The sequence below is a fragment of the Triplophysa rosa genome, linkage group LG14 (assembly GCF_024868665.1).
Source record: "Triplophysa rosa linkage group LG14, Trosa_1v2, whole genome shotgun sequence".
Classification (NCBI taxonomy): Eukaryota; Metazoa; Chordata; class Actinopteri; order Cypriniformes; family Nemacheilidae; genus Triplophysa; species Triplophysa rosa.
Window position 1 is genome coordinate 16,148,116 of NC_079903.1, and position 23,476 is coordinate 16,171,591.

Here is a 23,476-nt window from a genome sequence, read left to right on the forward strand (position 1 = left end):
TGTTCAAATGAAACACTCAAAACAATATTTGTTCACACCAATAAAATGGGATAGAATAGCTGAAAAGTATTTAGGTATAGGAGCAGGTCTTAGTGACCAATTTCAAGCTTTTACAAATATGACATTTGACCTTACAGGTGTTCTGTATAGCAGTTTTTACATGTGTCATGTTAAATGTGCCCTGGGTGTGATTAATAAAACAAACACGATTCCTTTGTGTAGTAAATGTTTGCACATCTGAGGTTACAATGTGACACATGATAAATTCCAGTGTTGATATGGGTGGGTCACAGGTTAGAATGCCAAACATTCTGCGCCAAATGTGACTAAACCGATAGTGTTTAAATTTAGAAAGCAAAATAGTCTGGTTCATTCATCCCAAAATCTCCAGTAATTGTTCTGAGGATTAAAGGTGAAAAAAAATTGACAAAAACATCTTAACTAATAAATCTATTCCCAAAAAAGATTTCCTGGAGTTTTTCGGAAGAGTTTTGCATAGTTACATGTCAAAAATAATTAAAATATATAGATTTGGTATTTTAAATATTTATTTTTATAAATACATTAAACAGTGCTGACAGTGCTGCTCCTTTGTAGGTTTTGCATCAGGCAGAAAGTTAATCCTACTGATTATACATGACCTATTTTTGAGGTGGTGAACAATCAGAAGGCATGTCAGGATCAATTTCTAACTAAACATGTTAATAGTTTTTTTATTCTGTGTTTTCTATGTGAAAGGCAACCCAGGCACAATGAATGCCATACTTCCTCTTTAGTGTCATACAACCTTCAGTTTGTACAACCTTCGGTTTGCAAAAAATGTGTTTACAAAGCTTTATAACCAAAATGAGAAATCAGAACGATCAACTATTATTGTTTGTTTTGAATGACAGAAACGAATGTTTCAGCCAGTATGCATGCTGTAATGAATATATTAGGAAAACATTTACTGGCTATAGACTACTGTAGTTGCAGCCCTTCATATTACTCCATTTATCTGACAGACTAACATATTGACCACACCTTTGTGCTGACAAATAAATACTTCAATAACAAGGGCTGTGTTGATGCGCCAGTATATAATTTAAGTTCCAGAAAAATAGTAAAATTCGTATGATTATGTAACCATGTAATATTTACCTCATGTACCTTTAAGGAAGATGAGCATCTATTTATCACAATTGATTTGTAGGTGACCCAGTCGGGTGTGTGCACGAACACGCTGGTATGTGTGCGCGCGCGCTTACAGACTACAGTACGTGACAGTACGCCAGGAAGCGCAGTTTCATTTCTGACTTTGGAATATGCGCTCAAAAGAATAATTAATTCTGCAATGAAGCAGAACCAAACAACTTTTCTAATATATTGAAGAAATTGGTTAGGCTTAAAGCTCAACTAAAGGAATTCAAGGAATTACAGGAATTGATTTCCTTTTATCAGTTACCAAGAGCGGTAAGTCGCTGAATTTTACAATACGGTTTGTGTTATGTAGCCTATGCCTGTTTTGTTCTAAGTGTTATCACTACATGCTTCGTTTGAAGTAAATAGAGTGGGCTCCAGATCTGTTATAGGCAACGATTATGATCACAGATACGATTGTTTTGCAGCTGAGTAACGAAATAGCTGCATAAAGGTAAACTGATCGTCATGCTTTTCTGTTTACAGCTGTTTTCGTAACCACGACACGTGAGCTTTTCATTTTCTATATGCAGACATGTGCATTACTGTCCAAAATAAGTTTTTTCCTTATTCTTTTAAATGAGGATTTATGATTGTCATGATAGACTACTACAATATTTTTTATTTTTGTGGCATTTTAAAACACGAGAAACTGTTATAAATCTAGGAAGAACTGGCATCATTGACGAACCACGGTAAAAGTTTATTTATTTATTTATTTTTGCTGAACGTTTGGTGTCAGTATTGTGCATTTCACATTGCAATTTAACACGAGATGACAGTGATGTTATAGAAATGTTGTGCAGACCGAAATTCGAAATTAATTTAGTCGAAACTAAAGCGCACGTTTAAAGGAAGCTTCAAGCATGTCTCAAACGCGGAAAACTCCATCAGACGCCATCCATTGGACAGATTTATAAGTAGCGATTTTAATGTAAGCCTAAAGTGCAGCAAAACACAAGTGGTCACTACTTTACACAACTGTCTGGATGGTAATAAGTAGCCTATATGGAAATATAATGGCTTTATGTAGAATATGTCAAATGTAAAAAAACTGAAAATGTATTGTAAACCGTATAGTAGCCTGCTCGACCTGATTTTGCCAAGTGGTTGATGTGTCAGGGCAACATATTTTGATGACCTAAGGACAACATTTTTATAAATAAAACCTAAACCCACACCAAACCCCAACCCTAACCACTTACCCCTAAAATCAGAGAGAAATGATAAGTGAAAAACAATGGTCGAAGCACCTAATCCTGTTTGGAAGGTTAAACTTAAAATAAACTGTAAATTTATTTCTGAAATCTGATTGGTTGATTTAAATGTTGTCCCAGGGTCAACATGATGTTGCCCTAAGGACATCAACCACTTGGCAAAAACAGGAGAGCCATAGTAGCCTATACATATTTTAATATTAGTGAATTTTGATGCCCCGGTTCATCACAGTTAATATAGCCTATAAAAGATGTTATCTGAAATCAGTTTCTTTAAATAAATATTTCTTTAAATAAGCAATAAATATGGGACTATATTGATTTCTTACTAAAGGCATTCTTGAGACAAGTTTAAAGTCACTATAGTCACTATAATGAATAGGACTATCTATGTTTATGTGTTATGTTTACCTGTAGACAAAAGCAATTTGTAAAATCTCCTCCATGGGTTTTTACTGAAATAATCAAGAAGACCACACTCAAAAAAAATGGTGCTATATAGCACTCAAATTGGTTCTTGGCTCGTAATATATAGGGGAACAACTTTAAGTGCTATATAGAGTCATATCTTGGTGTTTCAGTGGTTCTGCAGAGGTTCTTCGCTTCTTCAGCTGTTCTTTGGGATGACTGAGGTGCTATATAGAATCGCGTTCGACCTGATTTTGCCAAGTGGTTGATGTCCTCAGGGCAACATATTTTGTTGACCTAAGGACAACATTTGTATAAATAAAACCTAAACCCACACCAAACTCCCACCCTAACCATAACTTACCCCTAAAATCAGAGGGAAATGATAAGTGAAAAACAATGGTCTAAGCACCTAATCCTGTTTGTAAGATTAAACTGTAAATTTATTTCTGAAATCTGATTGGTTGATTTAAATGTTGTCCCAGGGTCAACATGATGTTGCCCTAAGGACATCAACCACTTGGCAAAATCAGGAGAGCCATAGCACCGCTTCCGTATAAAGAACCTGTTAAGCCCCTGTATGGTTCGATCAGCGGTTCTTTTAGTGCACCATTTTTCGTCTTTCAAGTCATCTACGCAGTTCACACTTGTTTGTGGTATTATATCCTTCAAAACATGTGAAACACGAGCACTAAAACATAATATAGTACATTATACTGTAAATAACTATATTTATCTTTACGCTTGACTTTTGGTTTCATGTGCTGAAAAGAAACAAGTATGGATACAAATAAACGATTAGCATCAGTGATTTCACTACATAAAGAACAGAAATATACTGTAAGGAAATCGTTGTATTTTTATATTGTTACCCCTTTTTTCACATTTCTTTCCTTCTACTCTTATAGCAAGTGCCAAAGGATTTTACTCAAACCTACTTTTTGATCATCTTGAAATATTTATGCTGTGGCTTTATGCTCTCACTATAGACCAGGATCAGACAGAACTTGATTTATTCTTGGCTTTTGGGACGGCGCTATTTTCATATTCCTGCTGTCTTCGTATTTCATTATTCTGGTTATGCCAGACTGATTCTGTTCTGGCCACAACTACTCCAGCCGTGCTCTCGCAGCTGCACTATTGCATTTACACTTGCCTGAAATGGAAACTATTTCAATGTATTATGAGACTGTCTGTTCTCAGATGCTGTATTGACCGCAGTGAAATACATATGTGTTTGGAGAGAGTGGATGTGTAATACTTTGCAGCTGATGGCCGAATGAGCTACTATTGCTGTGGTTGTAGATGACTTTATGTTAGTCGGTATTTTGGCTTTCTAATAACTAACATTCTGTCCTCTTATGGAGCAGGTTTGCCATAGCTGGGATGTGAAATTTTTGAAGGTACAGTACAATACAGGTACAATGTAATACCTCTAACATGACTGAACAATTTACAAGAACCTGGTCTAAATATAACTATGATTTCATTGATTTAGGATATTTCTGAATCACTGTCTGCCAGTATTTGGACTGCATAGCTCACAGAGAATTTATTTCATACAGCAGATGTAAATAAACTGCTTTGTATGATAGAATCCCGTCTTCCAACTTCAAAAAAAAAGGTTTGTGATCATAAATCACATTGAAAGTTATGGTAAATGCGCTAAACAAGCTTTGAACAGAGAGTCCATGCCATTTAATGCAGACTGAGGATCCGCAGTCTACTCATTTTCAAGGGTTTAATGGATCTCATGCCCATTCTGCATTCCTATTCTCTGAGCTAAAAACAACAGTTACACATTACAGAACTTTGAGAACTTATATGAAGTGTGTTTGGCTTTTACTAACTAACAAAATGCGACTGTGGTCTAACACATTGAGTATTTAACCTGAATGAACCACAAATCAATATCAGCTTTCTCTCAAACTGCATCGTACTGTTTGGTTAAACTGAGTAAAAGGTCCAGTGTGTAATTTTTTGGAGGATCTATTGACAGAAATGCAATATAATATACATAACTAAGTCTTCAGAGGAGTATAAAGACCTTACATAATGAAGCGTTATGTTTTCATTACCTTACACTCAAAATAAAGGTGGTTAAGGGTGTGTTCACATATGCCATGTTTAGTTCGATTGAAATGAACTCTGGTGCGATTGCTCTGTTAGTGTGGTTTATTTGTGTAAGTGTGAACGCTGCCACCCGAACCCTGGTGCTCACCAAACAAGCGGGCCGAGACTGCTGAAAAGATGTGTCTCGGTCCACTTTCAAACGAACTCTGACCCGGTTTGATTGAAATATGAACGCAACACAGACCAAAGGCATCGAACCGAACCAAAAACAGGAAGTGATAACAAGATACGACCCGAAAATCAAGTGATTTGGTAATATAAAATCAGTGTTTATTAGATCTGTGATTGCGCATGTAATGGGGGAAATCCTGGTGCCGTTTTGACTGCTTTAAACACTTCATGAGGTCTTCGCAAGTTACCGGCTTGCTAAAAATACCTTCATATGCGCAGGCATACACTGAGCATTTATAACCTAGCACACAGCATTGTTTTGGATGTCCAATGTGTTGGATTGTTTTGTGTTTAAAATATAAATCATAAAAGCTGTCCAATCATGTTGTGACTTTACACGTAAGCTGTTCGATATCTTTAGGTTCGCTGTTTATAATGCCAGTTTGAACGCTAAGCGAACCAGGACTAAATTTATTTTTTGGTCTGGACCAAAATTACCAAAATAACTACAAATATGAACGCAACCTAACAGTTTCTTCACAGGGATGCCATAGATGAAACATTTTTGGCTCTACAAAGAACCATTCAGCCAAAGGTTCTTTGAAGAACCATTTCTTTTATATCCATCTCTGCGGCTTTTGACTTTTGGCTTGTGTCACTGTGTGTGAAGGCCTCTGAGTGCATGAAACATTATTTTGTAGTCTGAGCTATTAGTCTGAGGTTTTATCATGAAGTCATTTCTTCTTACAAACAGGCACTGAATGCTTTAATTCTCTTTTTATTTCATTGCAACTACAAATGTAGAATGCAGGACTGTTTGCAAGATGTTCGGTGGTTGATTTTCATGTAAGGTGTGTAAAAATGACATACAGTTACTTTTCTTAAATCAGTGGTCATCATCCTGACAAAACTTACGTCCCTTTATAAAGCTCATAGCTTACATCCTGTGTTTTGTGAACAGACATGTTTACAAGGGACTGGTACAACCAGAAGTTTCAAGGTTTGTTTTATCATATTTGAAAGATTTGTGAGGTTTCTTTCTGTGTAGATCTTGTCCAGAAGTCTACTGACTTCTGCTGTGAAGTCAAGGTCTGGCTAAGTGATAACACATGTCTGATTTGGATTGCAGCATTTAAACACATCCGTGAATCTAGATTAGATTCATTATTCATCTCATTAACTGAAGAGACACTTCCAATTGCTGACTATTAATATACAATCCCATTTGACAATAAACGGCGATCAGTCTGCTGAGCACCAGGGCTGGTCTGGGAAGAAGAATCGGCCCTGGCATTTTTAGGCCCGCATCGGCCCTCCACTGAATCTGTCGACGGGGGTGGGGGGGGTGGTGCATGCATTCGCGTTGCGTGCATTCGCATTTATAATACGTCCGTCTAAGCGGCCAACGCCTCCGTTCTGGCCCCATACGTTAGCGGCCCGGTATGCCAGATGTCCAGTCCGCCCCTGCTGTGCACCACGATAAAAAGGCAGCGACTGAGAAAATAAAGTACATCATTTTTAGAGCTTTACGATGGTGGAGTGTGTAAGTAATGAGTTCCTGTTGTTCCCTATGTGAGAAAATATCGCCCATAGGCACAAAGCATCTTGCTTTTTATGATATATAGTTACAAACAAATCATCACCATCTGAAGATAGTTAGTCTCCCTTCTTATCTTCATAATCTTATTCAGTCCGAATGTGTTTTCATTAGTTTAAATGAACCGACTGAGCCTGGGGGAAGCATTAGTTACATTTACATTTATTCATTTGGCAGACGCTTTTATCCAAAGCGACTTACAAGTAGGAGAGCATATAAACATTTTGTCAACACGCTAAACAGTACCGTTAGTTTACAAGGCCAAGCTACTAGATGGATCAAAGCCGGAGTAAGCAAGGGAGAGAATGTTTTTTTTTTAAGACACTAGACATAGACAGTTATTGGTTAGTCAAATGAATGCGGAACAGGTATGTGTTGAGCTGTTTTTTGAGCTGTAGTTTTGATTGATAGTTTCATGGTGGCAGGATTTCAACATTTTGCCGTTTTTTATCTACAGTATCTTTGCAGTGACAGGCATCAGGCATCTGAACAGATGTTTGCGTCAAATTCAATTCAAAATTGCACTGCGTTGTGTGTGGTGTTTCAGAGCAAAAAAAACCACTAAAATCATGCTGCAGTGATTGACATACTTTTTAGCATCTACACACCTATGTCTAAGTCTAAGTCTGCTTTATTGTCAATTCTGCCACTTGTACAGTACATACATATAGAGGATTGAAATTGCGTTACTCTCAGACCCATGGTGCATACAAATAACACTACACAGAATAAAAAAAATATATATAAAAATACAGATAAATACAGATTATTATATATATGTAAAATACTACTATTACAAGCAGGGATATTTAAAAAATAAAAAACCTATTCTATAGCTTATGTGTTTATGTCTTTTTTCACAAACCCTAGATCTGTGTGCCTGTCATAATCATCATTGTTAAAAGCACACTGACATTTTCATTCAAAAGTGACATTTGCATATATAATCTATAATCATAGCAGCATTAATTAATCAAATGATGGGGAATAACCAGCCATAAATTAGGTGTAAGTGCAGAGTAAGCTGTAAAGTGTGGCAGATTTCAGTGATGTAGGGCATCTTCCAAATCCTTGCACTCATAACTGACCCACGAGGTCATGAATTGCAGCATGCAAATTTCCAAAGCATAAAATGTATTGCCTGATTTGCATAATTTTGTTGGGTGAAAGCATCTGCTAAATAAGTAAATGAATCTGGTGCTAAACCAATGCTGACAGCACATGTGTATAAACCATAAATCAGTGGGCAGAATTCATTCAATTCGCCCCCTATAAGCGTTTCAGTGTTGCATGGTGTGACAAAGTGACTAAATCTCAGGACTGGCAACCGGGGCATTGTGCTATCAGTGTCTCTTTCCAAAATACAGCTGATTTTCAAATGAAAATGCTTGGAATAATACGTGCAACTGAACTGGATGAGGAATATTTTCATGCTTGCTTTTAAGAAATGTCTTGTCTAAATCAAGACATCTTTTCTTGTCCTTAAATGGTTGCTTGAGAAAAGTTGCAGTTGATGTGCCATAAGAGTTGGCAAACAGATATGACCATAAAATTGTTGGCAAACAAGTCATCTGAATGTGTTCACAAAGCGTGCAAAGAAGTCTGTTTGCTGTCTGTTTCATTTGAGTTGATGTCAACAGCTGTTTACAGTAATGCACCTAAAGCACTTTTCCTAAACTTTCATCCGGAATGCTTTTGTGTTCATTGTTTCTACCCATTTTCCAGCCTGATTAGCACAACATAACAAACTAAATAATTAAAGACCAACCTGATCATACATGATTTATCATGTCCTGTTGGCACACTCTTTTATTTAGACCTCATGTAGATAAAGGATATTGTTGTTTCCCTTTGAGCACACTTAAGAGACTCACTTTAGTCGGCTATACTCTGAAAATGAGGTAAAATGACCTCTTTTGCACCATCACCACCATCATCTTTTTAAGATGCATTGACTGTCCAGGGGCTACGTTGACCAAGAAAATGCACAAGAATTGAATCTACTAATAAAAGTTAAAAGATTGTCCATTATTCATGTTGAGTGTAATGCATTTTGTCGGTCAAAGGGGGTGCTTAATTTGTTACTTTTAATGCAGTTTTAATTGCAGATAAAAAGCTTACAGCCATGGTCATTCTTCATTCCCAGTCTGTTTTCCTTTATGGTCTTCTTTCTTTTGTTCTTGAAAGGTGATGTAACGCTGGTCTGAAATGATGGGCTACTGTGGCTCTGTTTAGATGAGGGCCCAGCTTTACGTAAGATGCCTTGCCCCCTGCCCCGGTACCCGTCTCAGTGATGAAGAGCGCCCCTACCATCTTCCTCCTCACTCTGTCTGTCTTGTGTAGAGCTGAGGTATTGATCAGCATACATTTTCAGTCGAGGGTATTGGATTTGCATTGCTAATGTACATATACATTACACAAGCTATATATGCAGTATGTTCTTTCAGAGTGTGAGCGGTAAGACTGTTAAGGACACAGTGCAAGAATGGAATAGGTATCGGAACGAGTGCCTAAGTAAGATAAGCGCACAACCCACCCCCTCAGGTAGGCATCAAGTCATTCAATCTATTTACTAATATTATATACTGTACAGTAGGGATGTAACGATTCACTCAGCTCACGATGCGATGCGAGTCACGATTCTGATCTCACGATGCGATATATTCACGATTTACTCACGATTTATTTTTATAAAATGAGTTGAAACAAATTAGAAATGAACAACTTCCCTTGCATGATTTCTTAAATGCTTCACGTTTCTTTGTATAATAAAATAATGTTTTATTTCAAATAACAAAACTAAACTGCAATTTTATAACAAATTAATAATAGAAAAAGTCTCTTTAATATAAACAAACTAATACTGTCTGAGCTTTTCTTGGATTTTTTTGCATTTAAGAAATATCAGCATGTCCACGTTTAGATTTGCAGTGAAAATAGCGGCCCCTGCTGTTCAAAAAATGTATTGCGATTCAGTTCACACCTCAACCGATTTGAATCGTCACTCATTATAACCGATTTTCAACCGGCTCACGGTGAATCGTTACATCCCTACTGTACAGTGATATAGCACTGATATGATATGACCAGACTTTTTTTGCTTATTCAGTACCATATCCGTTTCATATTTACTATATCTCTATTTTAACCATTAGGCTTGTTTTGCAAACCCATGTTTGATATGTATGCTTGTTGGACAAATGGAGTTCCTAACACAACTGTTAAAGTACCCTGCCCCTGGTATCTGCCCTGGTATGATCAAGGTACACCTGTCATGTGTAAAAATGTATTATTGCTTAGAAAAAAGCATATACAGTACTGTATATATGCATATAAGAAATATACAGTATGTATTTAATTTATGTTCTGTAGTGTAAAAAATCGACATTACTGTATTAGAACGCCCCCTTCTAATGAACAGGTTTGACTACTTGACGTCATTTCTGTGAGCACAATTCTTAATGCTATAGATATAGCTCATGATGATATCCTAGAGAACAGCGATTTTAGCAACAGTTTGGGTAGGTCCCTTTTCTAATTTGACATGACAATGCCTCTGTGCACCAGACCACCCAGCCAATCCCAGCAATTTTGGTATCACCCAAAGCCAAACCCCTTCTACACACGGGTACAGTCATTTGGGAACAAAAAAAGGCTGTTTCAAAACTGTTACAACAAAGATGGAAACAAAATTATTATAATATTGGTTTGTAGCATTAATATTTGTTTTGATTAGAATTACTGAAATAAATAAACACTATTATTAGAAGGTGGCGTCCAAATACATCTGTCCATATAGGCTACTGTAGGGGTGGTTTCCCGGACAGGGATTAGCTAAATTATGATATTTAAGTCGCTTTAAAAGCATACATTACCAAAAAATACATTACTGTGTGCATCTGATACAAAACAATCATACTGATATATTGTAAGATAGGTCAGTGTAAACACCTCTAACATTTAAGTTAGTCTGGGACTATAGGCTTAAGCCCTGTCTGGAATCGCCCCATAAAGTTTAAACATTCCATGAGGTTTGTCTGCATGTATTTTTTTAGAAACAAAAACATAATTAAGTGGAAAATTGGATTACAGTAAAATGACATGAAATGTGTTGCTTTCCACCCTGGACAATTCTGCATAGTGCGTAATGGGTTTGTGACACGGGAGTGTGGACCAGATGGCCAGTGGCTCACTGTCAACAGCAGTCGCACCTGGAGAGATCACTCACAATGCGATGCAGACAGCAGACAGCAGTTAGCACAGGTACACATAAGGGAATGAATAGACAATAAATATGCAAAAATATTCAAGAAAATTCTGGTTTTATTACAAAACTTGGGTTGGACTAATCTGTTGAGTGACTTTTTCTGTTGAGTGTCCAGGTCATAAAAAAAACGAATTATTGAATACTGAATTTAGCCCAACCCTGCAGTCTGTTTGTGAAGAGAACGGACTGGAGTAGCTTTATCACATCATGCTTTTGTAATCCAGGAGGTGGACCAGTTAGCATCACTGCATACATGTGAAATGTTTGTGGGTATTTGTGAACACCTTTTATAGTCTCTGTAGCTCACTCGGTACTAGAGCACAGTGATGGCAATGCTATGGGTTTGATATATATATATTGATTATACCTGACTCCACTGTAAGATGCTTTTATCTTAAGCAACTGCCAAATGCATAAAGGTCAAACTCACAACAGCATTACTGTCTGTTCAAAGCACAGCTGCATTTGTAATGTGATGCCTTCTGGTGTGATGTGCTATTCTTTCACATTTATCTCTTCACAGGAGAATCAGATGCTGATCTTGGCCTATTTCAGGGTGATATACACCATTGGCTACTCGCTGTCTTTGGCCAGTCTGTCTTTAGCTCTAGTCATACTTCTCATATTCAGGTGAGTGACGGGTCAATTCACAACGCACATGAAAACAACAAACCTGTGCTTTGATTTATTGGTCATGAAGCACAAAAGCAGAAAATGTTGTCGATGTAGAAGAAAAATATAACACTGTGTAAAAGCCTTGAATTATATTACGGGACCATCAGCACCCTGTTGTGAATGCTGGATTGCCCTGAGGATATCACAGTTTTTGCACATCTGTCTGTATTTTGTACTTTGGATGGCATTGTGCTATTTAGCCAGAGGATATGTCATCTGTAATGGTGTCAATTATTTTTATGCACAGAGGGAATAGTAATAAGAGTTAAAGGTCCAGTGTATAAAATTTAGCGGCATCTAGCGGTGAGGTTGCGAATTGCAACCAACGGCTCACGCCACCCCTCCCTTTCGAAGCACTACGGTGGCTGACACAGAACTAAGATGTCGTCACGTTTTTGCTTCCTTGCTGGAGGAGATAACGTATTTACAAAACGCGCTCTGTAGAGCAGTTTGTCCGTTTAGGGCTACTGTAGAAACAACATGGCGAATTCTAAGCAGACCCGCGGTGTATGTAGATAGAAATAGCTCATTCTAAGGTAATAAAAACATACGCTTCATTATGTCCTTATTCACCTCTGAAGACATAGTTATGTGTATTATATTGCATTTCTGTGCAGATCCTCCAAAAAATTGCACACAGTGGTTTTAAACTTTAAAATGTTGTATCTACTGTTCATGTATAACCACATCTGCATGTTTTTTCAATGTGATCTCGGTCTTTTGACCCCGGTGCTATATGTGTTTGTGTGTAATGTCATAGGAAGCTTCGTTGCACACGGAATTACATCCACACCAACCTGTTTGCCTCATTTATCCTGCGAGCTCTGTCTATCCTCACGAGAGACGCTCTTCTCATGAAAGACGCTCCTGAGTTCAGAGACAACAAAGATGTTTCCATTGTTCTTAGTGACCAGGTATCCGTATATGTTTTGTATATCCTACACACACACACAATATAAAAAGGAATCCACATTTCTTTGGACTTACAAATATACACACACTTCCAACTTTAGCACAGATTCATATTTAGTGAGATGGATGGAAGTTAAAGTTAACGCACATTAAACTTTGTAGGTGATGTCAAGCTGTCGTGTGGCCCAGGTCCTGATGCAGTACTGTGTTGGGGCCAATTACTATTGGCTGCTGGTAGAAGGTCTCTATCTTCACAATCTTCTGGTTCTATTGGTCTTCTCGGAGAATAGTTACTTCTGCGTATACCTCTTCATAGGTTGGGGTGTGTACGTGCACACGCACGCATGCACACAAACACACATACACACACACACACACACACAAATCACTGGCTATGTGAAAACATGTCCTTCTTTGTTCATTGCATTAAATTAATTTTAAGATTTAAACATTTAATTTAGAGGAAGATTCTGCTATACTTAAAAATCAACATCTACAGTCCCATTCAATTTGATGTTATTTTGTGATTTGAAAATAAAAAAATTCTAAATGAATGAAATAAAAATGAAATAATCCACAGGAACTCCTGTGTTGTTTGTGGTGCCTTGGATTGTTGTGCGTTACCTGCAGGAGAACACAAGGTAAGTGCACAAGTAGTGTTGATGCAACATAACTTTCTTTCATTTTATTAACGTTTAAGAACTTTGCTTAACAACCAGTGTGTTTGAACTCTCAAGGTGCTGGGAGATCAACGAGAATATGGCATATTGGTGGATCATTCGAACGCCAATAGTTTTGGCAATTTTAGTGAGTTTTCCTTTTGTGTATTATGTTTCATTTAATAGAAATGCATAGAATTACAAGCACTCCTGTACCACACAAGATGTTTAGCAGTGTAGATGTAGACTTCACTTGCATTTCTGTTATGGCTTAATATTACACTTCCTGTTTGCTATATGAATAACCAGTTATATGCATTCTCCCTCATGAATTATGATGACAGCTGAGGACACGTTTCCATTCGCTCTTAAATTCAGTTACGGGTTAAACAATGGTCTTAAGGAGACTTCAATTTAAGTTAGATGAATATGTTAGTGTTGAGAGTACACTAATAGGGATGAGTCTATACATTTAATTTTTTGCATGTAAAATATTTCTGTATAATATATTTTGCAGGTGAACTTTTTCATATTTATAAGGATCATTCAGATCCTCATCTCTAAATTAAAAGCACATCAGATGAGATATACAGATTACAAATTTAGGTAAGAATTTGGACTATAATTTTTATTTAATAATCATTTATCATTTTTTTACATATGTGTTTAAGATGTTGTTAATGCATTTGTTTAGCATATTTTTTTAAACAAATTAATATTTTATCATTATTGGTTTTTTAATGTGCTAGTATCTTACATTAAAATGTTCCTTAAAACCTGGATTGTTGGCCTTTTCTTGTCCGTCCTCAAAACATCCAGTTACATCTACATGATGTAAACCAAAACCATGTAAAAGTGCCTTCGCGAGCCTTTGATGGTTTCAACCGTGAAGGAAATGTTTTGTTCTTGAATGTCACCCTTTAGAGGATTTTCTAGTCCTGTCAAGGACTATATTTCAAATCTTTGTTTCAAGTTTACATTTACACATTTGGTAGGCGCTTTTATCCAAAGCGATTTACATTGCATTATACTATACATTTTGTTTCTGAGTATGTGCAATCCCTGGGATCGAACCCATGACCTTGGCATTGCTTACATGCTCTAACCACTGAGCTACATGAAAGCTTAGTGGCAAAAAAATTGTTGATTGAAATCTAATGAACACTGTTTGCGTATGTAGGGAACAATTATGACTATTATATTCTTGATTTACCCGCAGTTCCGTTAAACATTAAAAACATTTCAAATTGTCTGAAGAACAAGATTTGTTCATTTGGCATGCACGAAGAACAGCATGCAGAAAGAACCAACAATAATTTCTGTCGTGCCAATCTGACCTGCTACAAAACCTGAATTTGAACACATTGTCAAGTGGGATAAATCGGATTGTGTTTTGAATAATCTGTGAATTGATGTTTCTGGACCCTCAGGTTAGCGAAGTCCACGCTGACCCTCATTCCCCTGTTAGGGATTCATGAGGTTGTGTTTGCCCTGATGACAGCGGAACAGACTGAGGGTGTGCTTCACAATCTCAACCTATTCTTCGAACTATTCTTCAACTCTTTTCAGGTATAACAAAAAGGAATTCACAGAGACAGACCTCGTCACACAGACTATTTTAATGTGTCTGCGTGCATGTGTTGAATTTGCTTTTTGACACAAGTTTGTCACCCACAGGGTTTTCTGGTGGCCATATTATACTGTTTTGTCAATAAAGAGGTAAGAGAAATCAAGACCATAATAAATAGACTTAATATATATTACCTGGGATTTTAATCCATGCCTTTGGCATTAATAGCACCATTTTTCATGGCCTGGGCTGCAGGAATACGAATGTAAATACGAAAGGTTGTACCTAAAAATGCCAACAAAAGATTGAAGTTATCACAAGCACATCAACATAATGCATAGTGTTGTTTTTTAGGTGTACTGTATGTGTCTTGTCTTTGATTCCAGGTGCAGTCCGAAATCAAAAAGAAATGGCAGCGATGGAAACTGGGAATAAGCATTTTGGATGAGCAGCATAACACGGGCAGCAACACACAGCAGGGAGGTGCCGTGCCTCTGTGCCACCATGACCCACCCTGTTCCCAAGAGTGTCCTCTGGACAGTGGCAGCCAACTGTCCTCCGATCCAACACCGTCGGGCAGCCAACAGAGCACTCAGCATCACTATCATCCTGGAGCAAAGAAAGGCAAAGCCTATTGCTACGTCTCTGCCAAAAAGCAGGTTCAAAACGGGTTGGAAGTGCCAGCTTTGCCCCAGTGTGAAGGCGAGGGTGCAGTGAAGTATTTAGAGAGCTACTGCTGACAGCTGTGAGGGGTTTAGATTTTATCCATCCCTCGATTGAAGCTAGATATCATGGAGGGTATTGGAATATGAGGCCTGTAACCCAAACTGTGACAACTGTGGAGCTGTTTTTTGGCATATATTGATACCCACTTGGATTTGTTTTACAATTGAATATTCTTGAAATACATTGCACTTGAATAATCGAAGACTGAATAACTAGAAACAGGCTACTTTTGTGTTATTTGATTTTTACCACTATACCTTTCCTGTAGCTCAGTGGTAAGAGCATTGCGTTAACAACGCAAGGTTGTGGGTTCGATCCCAGGGATTGCACATGCCTGTGTATGAATGTATAGGATAAAGCAATGTAAGTCGCTTTGGATAAAAGCGTCTGCCAAATGCATAAATGTAAATGTAAATACCTCATCCAACTGACCAGATGAAGTCTATTGCGTGCCAACATTGTGGATCAACTCAAACGTGTACTTAACACAACACAAAGTTACTGAGATGGTTTTGATAGCATGAGTATTGTCTGTTGAATGTAAAAATACCAGTATATTCACAGGTAAGGCACACAAACATAACCTAGCCTGCAAGGTCCCCATCAATACACTGGCCGCAAAAAGGATATGGATACTTAAACCACACATAAAAAAGTATAATGTTACATTACATAAATTATAAAAACCATTGAGATTTGCAAATTATTTACGCTTCACCTACTGTACAGTAAAGCTTTACATTCACATGTGACCTACTTGGGTAACCACAAGAGTAGGTTATCACATTACCAAATGAACATGTTCCGCCCATTGTTGTCTTAAACCCAAACCTTAGCGCACATACTTTTTAAATGCATGACATATTGTTTTGCCAAATCTATATTGAAAATGCACAAACATTTTTGTGTGGCTTAGACCAAACCATTTTGGGACCACTGGATACATCCATCAAAATAAAGGTCATAAGTCATTTTTTATAGTAAAGCACAAGTGCCTCTGTAGGTCTGAGGTCTGTGAGGTGTTATTTCATTCTTATGTAACCAGGGAGCAACAAGGTCTGCCTGCATTCTCTTAAACAACAGGAAATCGAATTCCTTCTTTATGGTGTAATTCCCTTTTTTGGTGCCGTGACAGAAACCCAGAGTTTCTACAAAGCATTTCAAGTGGATTAGCCGGTGATTTACTTAATGAACAACAGTAACATGGAAACTGTTTTCCCCAAAACTTTGACCTTGTAAATCAGACCATCTCATGATTTGTGAACCATTATGTACACATCACTATGGACAAACTCTGTTTGAGATGCATTTGTTATATATATATATATATATATATTTATCAGTAGAATATTTTAAAACAAAATCATTTTCATTTAGGAATAAATTTATGTGATTGAAAAGCTTTGTTCAGCTATCAAAATTCGGATTAACATTTGGACATTGTGAATTGACATCATAAGACAGAGATAAAAGATTTTAAGAGAGAAAAATGTCATCAGTACATTTCTCAAATTACAGTAAATTTGTAAAAAAAATATTTTTAGACCAATGTAAAATAATGTTTTAGACCCGTTCTCAATCGTTAAAATCACTCAACCATTATTCTTTTTCTGTCCAAATGAATGACAGATTGAAAATAATAAATCCCAAAACAGCCTATTTTGTCGCTGGTATTATTTATACATTAAAGCCTGTTCAATTTTACTGTAATTTACCAAAAAACCATGTTGTATCACGTGTTAATAGGTTGAAGAACGACGGAGGGCATTATTCGACTTCTGACGCCTTCTAGTGGATATAAACAGAACTGCACAACTTCTGAATTACATCACTCGCGCGTAAACATCACAAACATCATTTGAAAAAATTAGTGGTCATGCATCAATCTGTGATTCATATTATGATATACAGTAAATATTGATAAGATGCCATAAAACGGTTGTGAGGTATTTATTGGACACCCATTACCCTTGTTTTATGCTGCTGTCTTTAGTAATGAACATGTTAATAAAGAAATCACTCTGTTGTCTCAGATATTATTATGAACGGTTTAACATATGTCCTGTCAAACAGTAGCTTTCAGATATCCCAAACCATTCCACAAGCTTTGAGCTTTATCACAACTGATGTCACATATTTAAAAATGTACTTCATCAGGAAAATAATTATTGGATGTAGATAAACTGCCACAAATATGCATGGGTTTACCTGTGACTGTTGTTAGCTAAATATAAAAAACATTTGCGTAAGAATGCAGTTTTGGATATATTTATTTCCATTAAAGCATCAGACAGATCTGTTGAATGCTTTTGTGTTAATCTGTTGTGTTTGTTATACAGTGTCAAACTTTTCATTAAAATTCAAATGAAGTTTCTTTATAGCGCTATTTACAGTGTTGCATTGTTTAAAAGCAGCTTTACATTGAAATAAGGAAAACATAGATTCTGCTGACAAATAAAAAACGATTTACATTGATTCACAATTGCTGGTAAAAGATTATCACTAATACCACAAAAAAGTAGTTCCAGATGTGAATCAAGTCATTGTATTTTAAAAAACTATTTTCCCCTATTGAATAACATGCCAGGATTACCGCTACACAATACAATCAGGAATGTGTAATAAAAACATGAGTACTACAACTTGCCTTAAAAGTTCCCTTTTGCCACTTCCATTTTTTTATGTTTGGTTCAACTTGTCTGTGCTACAGTGACGAATCTTTAGACTTTTGTGCCCTCTATGTCCTGGAAAAGGCATAGCACTCATACTTGCGGGGCAGTCGGCCAAAACTGCAGTTGGCTGGGGTTATGTCAAGCTCCTCTGGTGGCACTGTGGCTTTGAAGGTGAAGCGTTGTAGCAGGGTAGTGAACATGATAAAGTATTCTAACCTGGCCAGAGCCTCGCCGGGACACGCACGCTTCCCTGTCAAAGAGCAGTAAAGGTCTCTCAAAATGATCCTCTCATTTATTATCAGCCAATAATCAATTTGTTTCTATATCTATTTTGTTTGTTGAATTTTTGTAGCATTATGGTGTGCACAATAAAACAACGAGCTCACCCATGCCGAACACAACAAATGCGTCATTCTTTTTAAATCGTCCATTTTCATCCAGAAAGTTTTCTGGATCAAAGCAGTTTGGATTCTTCCACAGTTCTGGGTCAGCAAGCACAGAGCATAAAAGTGGAAAAACCGTGGTTCCCTATAGTATTGTTTTTTTTTTAAAGACATGAAGATTAGATTAAATTTTAACGCTTCATAAGACATTACTCTCTACATTTGGGTAAAAGTGTCCTGTAATAAATTGTTGAATACCTCAGGAATGACATAGCCATTGTATTCAGTGTCACACATCATCTTGTGAGGGAGAGAGATGGGTGCGAAATCCATGCTGCGCTGGATTTCGTGAAGCACAGCATCAGTATACGGCAGGTTCTGCCTGTCTTCTGTGGATGGGTACCGTTCCTGTCCAATAATCTCATCTATTTCTTTCTGAACACACTCTGTACAGAACAAATGAAACCCAATAGACTATAACTGTTGCTTGTGTATGCATAAAAAAGCAGGAGCATAGTAACGGCATGTCAGCTTGGACAAAAATATCTTGTTCAAATCTCTGCTCATTTATTTCCTCATCCTTCCCATTCAATGTGATCAGCATTGTTATAAAGTACAGGGCTCAAAGTGTGAAATTAGTCTAATGCTGTGGTTGTCATCATGCACACCCGGTTTTCCCACGACACTCAGTGCTCCTGAGAAAAAACAAACTCAAGGCCTCACCTTGAACATTTGGGTGTTTCATCATGACAAGCAAAGCTTGCCTGATGGTGGACGAGGTGCTTTCTGTGCCGGCACTGAAAATGTTCCATACCACCGAGACCAAGTTTTCAAAATGATACTCTGTGTCAGGTTTGTCTTTTTCCTGTAAAAGAGAGCAGCTTAAACTTTGATAGGTGTATCTTTACCAATCTCTATCATTATTTACACGATCTCCAGTTGCAGCGATATCTTGTTTTGTGAGAAGTAGAGAACTGAACATATGAACTTGACAGGACAACATAAATGTAGTAGATCTAAAATAATTCAGCATCACAATTTAAATCTATTGTAAGTAAAGTGATCTTATATTTACATGCTCTTACCACAAGAGGGTGTATACATCAAAACATACTGTATACTTGAAGAACAGTAAGAGGACAGTAATGTTGACTGAATTATTTACCTCTTCCATTTTTACCACAAAGGCCTCAATAAGGTCCTGTGGACAGGATGGATCCTCCACATTATTAATTCGAGCCTTGGCCTCACGCCTACAGAATTCTCTGGCCTTCTCCAAGTTTCTGAACAACTCATGGTGTTTACCTGGCAAGAGACTAACTAGCCTGGGAAAAATATTATATATCTGTAAAGATAAGAGAAAGGCAAAAACAAAAAAGATGAGAGTTTCATTATATTCTTTAGAAATATTTTGGTTAGTTTAGAGAAGACTTAAATTGACACGTCATCAACTAAAAGTAATTTTATGGCCTTAAAATCCATTTAAGTTCAACAGGCATGGAAAAACCATTTCAAAATAATTTTCAGTTTTTCTCAATTTTCCATATGTGTTTGGGTAAAATGATCATTTTTGTATAATTCTGTGAACTAACAAAATTTATCCCAAATTTCAAATAATAATATTGTTTCTATTTGCATTTATTTGCAGAAAATGAAAACAAGAGAAACAGGCCAAAGTAACAGAAAAGATGCTTTGCATTTTTTTCAGTCCCCAAATGCAAAGAAAACAAGTTTATATTCACTTTTGAGCAATACAACCATAATATTTGTGCATGTATTTAGTAAAAGTTCAAAAAGTATTTTTATGTGATAACCTCGATTTTATCACAGTTTTCATGCTGTCAGTCTTTCACGTCACCGTTGTATGACTTTATGTCACAAGGTTTAATTTGGTTGAAATTCAACAGACACTGGACTGGAATGTCCACAACACATCTAGAAATGCTGATTAAATTTAAATTTGCTCCTAATTTTTTCTGCGGCTGCATATAGTGTTTGCTGTAAGAAAAATAGAATCCAATTTAAATTCAGTACCTGTCCAAGGGGGCTATTGAGGATAATGAAGTAAGAATGTAGTGTCTGAAGTAGAAACTGAAATTGTGGATCTTCAAATTCAAATCTATAACCAAACACGATGCTGCAGATTACATTGGCCACAGAATTGGACAACAAGTCTGCAGGACTGAATACAATGCCTTAAAGAGAGAGAGAAAGAAAGAGACAAAGTACATAAAAAATGTACTCCATGTTGTGTAACATGAAATTAAATGCTGACAGGTGGCTAAACAGGTTTTAGAATTAAAGGTTCAAAGTTCAAGCTACATTATTGTCATGTCAAATATATACACTCATGGTGCCAAATTAAACAACGGTGAAGACATTTAAAAATGGTTAACCTATCTTCTTGGTCCTAGCTTACCTATTCTTATCATGCGGGCTGATTGTTTTTTCTAGTTTCCTATTGGTGCATTTATTGTGCATTGCAAACAAAAATAACAACCTTTACATACGTGAAAACGGATATTACATAATTTTACCTTCACGTTTTTTTATCATTTTTACAAGATTCTTAGCCTCGTCTTGGACTTTTTGCTCAATGCTCCTGCGACCCATTCCAAAGTTCTTTAGGGTCATTAGTGAGAACCTGCGCATCTCCCTCCACCTGTGTCCACTGGTCGACAAAACACCTGTACAAAGAGACATTATTTGTCTTATGTCGAATAAACTACATGTGTCTGTTACAGCCCAATGTTACGATCTTTCATGCTAACAATGAAAAAATTGTATGTCTTCCAACATTATGCAGAGCTAAAAGGCAGCACCAGGTGAACCCACCATATCCAAGTGTGGCTTTCATGATCAGAGGATAGTTGAACCTGCCACTGAATTCCTCACCAAGACCTATCATGGTTTCCTTCAGGGCGTGATATCCAGAAATGATTACCAGTGGTTGACAACCAGATCGTAACCACAGAGCCATACTTTTTACTGAGCTGAGGACAGAAGAGTTGAGGTTTTAACCTCATATTGTACAAATTGTGTATTTAAATATAGTATTAAAATAAGATTCAATTAAAAGAACAGCGCTGAGTTAACTATACCACAAATTTATCATCTTATTCATCTGGATTCAGAATAATACTGTTTGAAGCATTGATGTGTGTGTTTTTATTCAAATGGGTCACTGTATACTTTACATGTAACTGCAGAGTAGTATAGTTTTCTATGGTATACATGCAGTTTTAATAAAAATGCCAAATACTCGCTTGTTTAAATTTGCAATTTAATTTGTTTTAAATTTAAGAAAAATAGTTTTGCCAAGTTGTGGTAAAGTTACAGCCCTGCAACATACTCAAAGCTTTGAATACTAACCTCCATGTAATATTTGTATGCCTCATTCACACCAAAATCAAACATATTTCCCACCAATGGTAAAGGACGGGGTCCTGGAGGTAGCCGTCCATACCGACTCTTACTTCGACACTTCCACAGCAATAACACAACCAAGACTGCCATTACAACAGATAATAGATTTGTCTTCAATGCCAACAATACATCCATGTTGAAATATACAAGACTGGCCAGATGGTATCTGAATGATTTGATTGATTTTATGATAGAATGATAGAATGATTATATGGTAAATGAACAGGTGCACAATGCAGTGTCTGTTCCTACTCTGCATTACTTTTAAGTGACACTATGTATACAACACACTTAAGCCATGCCCACCTGAATTGCTTAAAATTTCACTTGTGGGTTGCAGGGAGAGTTGAGGGTGGGACAAAGGCAGGGCTTATAAAGTCACTATTTTAGATAGTTTAGATAAATAGGCACAGGTTGAGTGGAAAAACATGTTTTGTAGTGTATATTGGCATGGATAGAACCCTAAAAAACACTTTGTGGAACAATATAAATTTGACCCCAAAGTGACAAATTTTATCTTTTTCTTTTCCCCAGCCTTCTTCCTGTAACATCACAGGAACACAGGCAGAGAAGCGGATCCAAATGCAATTAGATTTTTATTCAACAAAGACAAAAAAAAAACCAAACCAAGGTAATTCACAGAACACAGGAGGCACAAAAACAAAGCATGACACAACGAGCATGAAACAAAGACCGACACCAAACAAAGGAAATACTAGGGCTTATATACACTGGGATAACAAGGAAACAAGACACACCTGGGGAAACTAATTAACAAGAAAAACTACAAAGGACTACAAACATGGCACACAACAGGAAGTGACAGAAAAGTTCACAAAGACAGGGGAAACACGGACTGGGATCGTGACAGAGCCCCCCCTCTAAGGGCGGATTCCAGACGCCCCAAAACAGTCCAGGAGGGCAGAGGAGCGGAGGCGGAACAGGGGGCGGCCAGGGAAGTGGACCTGGGCCATGGTCAGGCGCTGGCAGGGCTGGAAGCCACGGAGGCGCTGGCAGGGCTGGAAGCCACAGAGGCACAAAGGCGAGGGCTGGAAGCCACGGAGGCACACAGGCGAGGGCTCTGGGAAGCACACAGGTGAAGGCTCTGGAAGTTCTGGAAGGCCGGACAGGACCGGCTCGAAGACCTCTGGAAGGCCGGACGGGCTGGAAGCCACGGAGGCGCTGGCAGGGCTGGAAGCCACGGAGGCGCAGGCTGGTCAGGAGGCCAGGAAGGCACACAGGCGAGGGCTCTGGGAAGCACACAGGCGAAGGCTCTGGAAGTTCTGGAAGGCCGGACAGAACCGGCTCGAAGACCTCTGGAAGGTTGGACAAGACCGGCTCGAAGACCTCTGGAAGGCCGTCATGGACCGGCTGGAGGCTCGGGCGTGGAAGGCAGGGCTGGAAGCCTGAGCTTGGCAGCCATCTTTGCAGCGGGCGAAGGTGCGGCAGCGCAGTGCACCGCCCAAACACACCTCAACGCCGCAGCCATCACCAGCAGAGCAGACTCCCGGAACAGGACCTCAGGAGCAGGCACCTCTCGG

General features: G+C 37.8%; 2 protein-coding genes across 2 annotated transcripts; one reads left to right on the top strand and one right to left on the bottom strand.

The window, feature by feature from the left end:
• The first annotated feature begins 1,275 nt into the window (after nucleotides 1-1,275).
• Nucleotides 1,276-17,572, top strand: gipr (gastric inhibitory polypeptide receptor). The gene is made up of 14 exons (XM_057351319.1): nucleotides 1,276-1,452; nucleotides 8,833-8,995; nucleotides 9,093-9,189; nucleotides 9,801-9,908; nucleotides 10,787-10,908; nucleotides 11,436-11,542; nucleotides 12,348-12,501; nucleotides 12,662-12,821; nucleotides 13,080-13,140; nucleotides 13,237-13,306; nucleotides 13,676-13,764; nucleotides 14,589-14,727; nucleotides 14,836-14,877; nucleotides 15,115-17,572. Exons 2-14 carry the CDS (start codon nucleotides 8,939-8,941, stop codon nucleotides 15,466-15,468), a joined length of 1,560 nt encoding a protein of 519 aa, XP_057207302.1. The 5' UTR covers nucleotides 1,276-1,452; nucleotides 8,833-8,938; the 3' UTR covers nucleotides 15,469-17,572.
• Nucleotides 17,573-17,783: 211 nt separating this feature from the next.
• Nucleotides 17,784-22,070, bottom strand: LOC130565036 (cytochrome P450 2M1-like). The gene is given in 10 exon segments (XM_057351563.1): nucleotides 17,784-18,376; nucleotides 18,513-18,654; nucleotides 18,768-18,955; nucleotides 19,233-19,374; nucleotides 19,675-19,854; nucleotides 20,544-20,704; nucleotides 21,047-21,196; nucleotides 21,345-21,463; nucleotides 21,465-21,502; nucleotides 21,882-22,070. Coding segments are annotated over 10 exon segments (1,494 nt in total). The 3' UTR covers nucleotides 17,784-18,191.
• Between the last annotated feature and the right edge of the window lie 1,406 nt (nucleotides 22,071-23,476).

Excerpts from the sequence above, each read along its gene's own strand:
- gipr (XM_057351319.1), top strand. The coding sequence starts at position 8,939 with ATGAAGAGCGCCCCTACCATCTTCCTCCTCACTCTGTCTGTCTTGTGT. Across the intron at positions 13,307-13,675 it reads CAATAGTTTTGGCAATTTTA|GTGAACTTTTTCATATTTAT; the intron begins GTGAGTTTTCCT and ends TATATTTTGCAG. Across the intron at positions 13,765-14,588 it reads TATACAGATTACAAATTTAG|GTTAGCGAAGTCCACGCTGA; the intron begins GTAAGAATTTGG and ends CTGGACCCTCAG.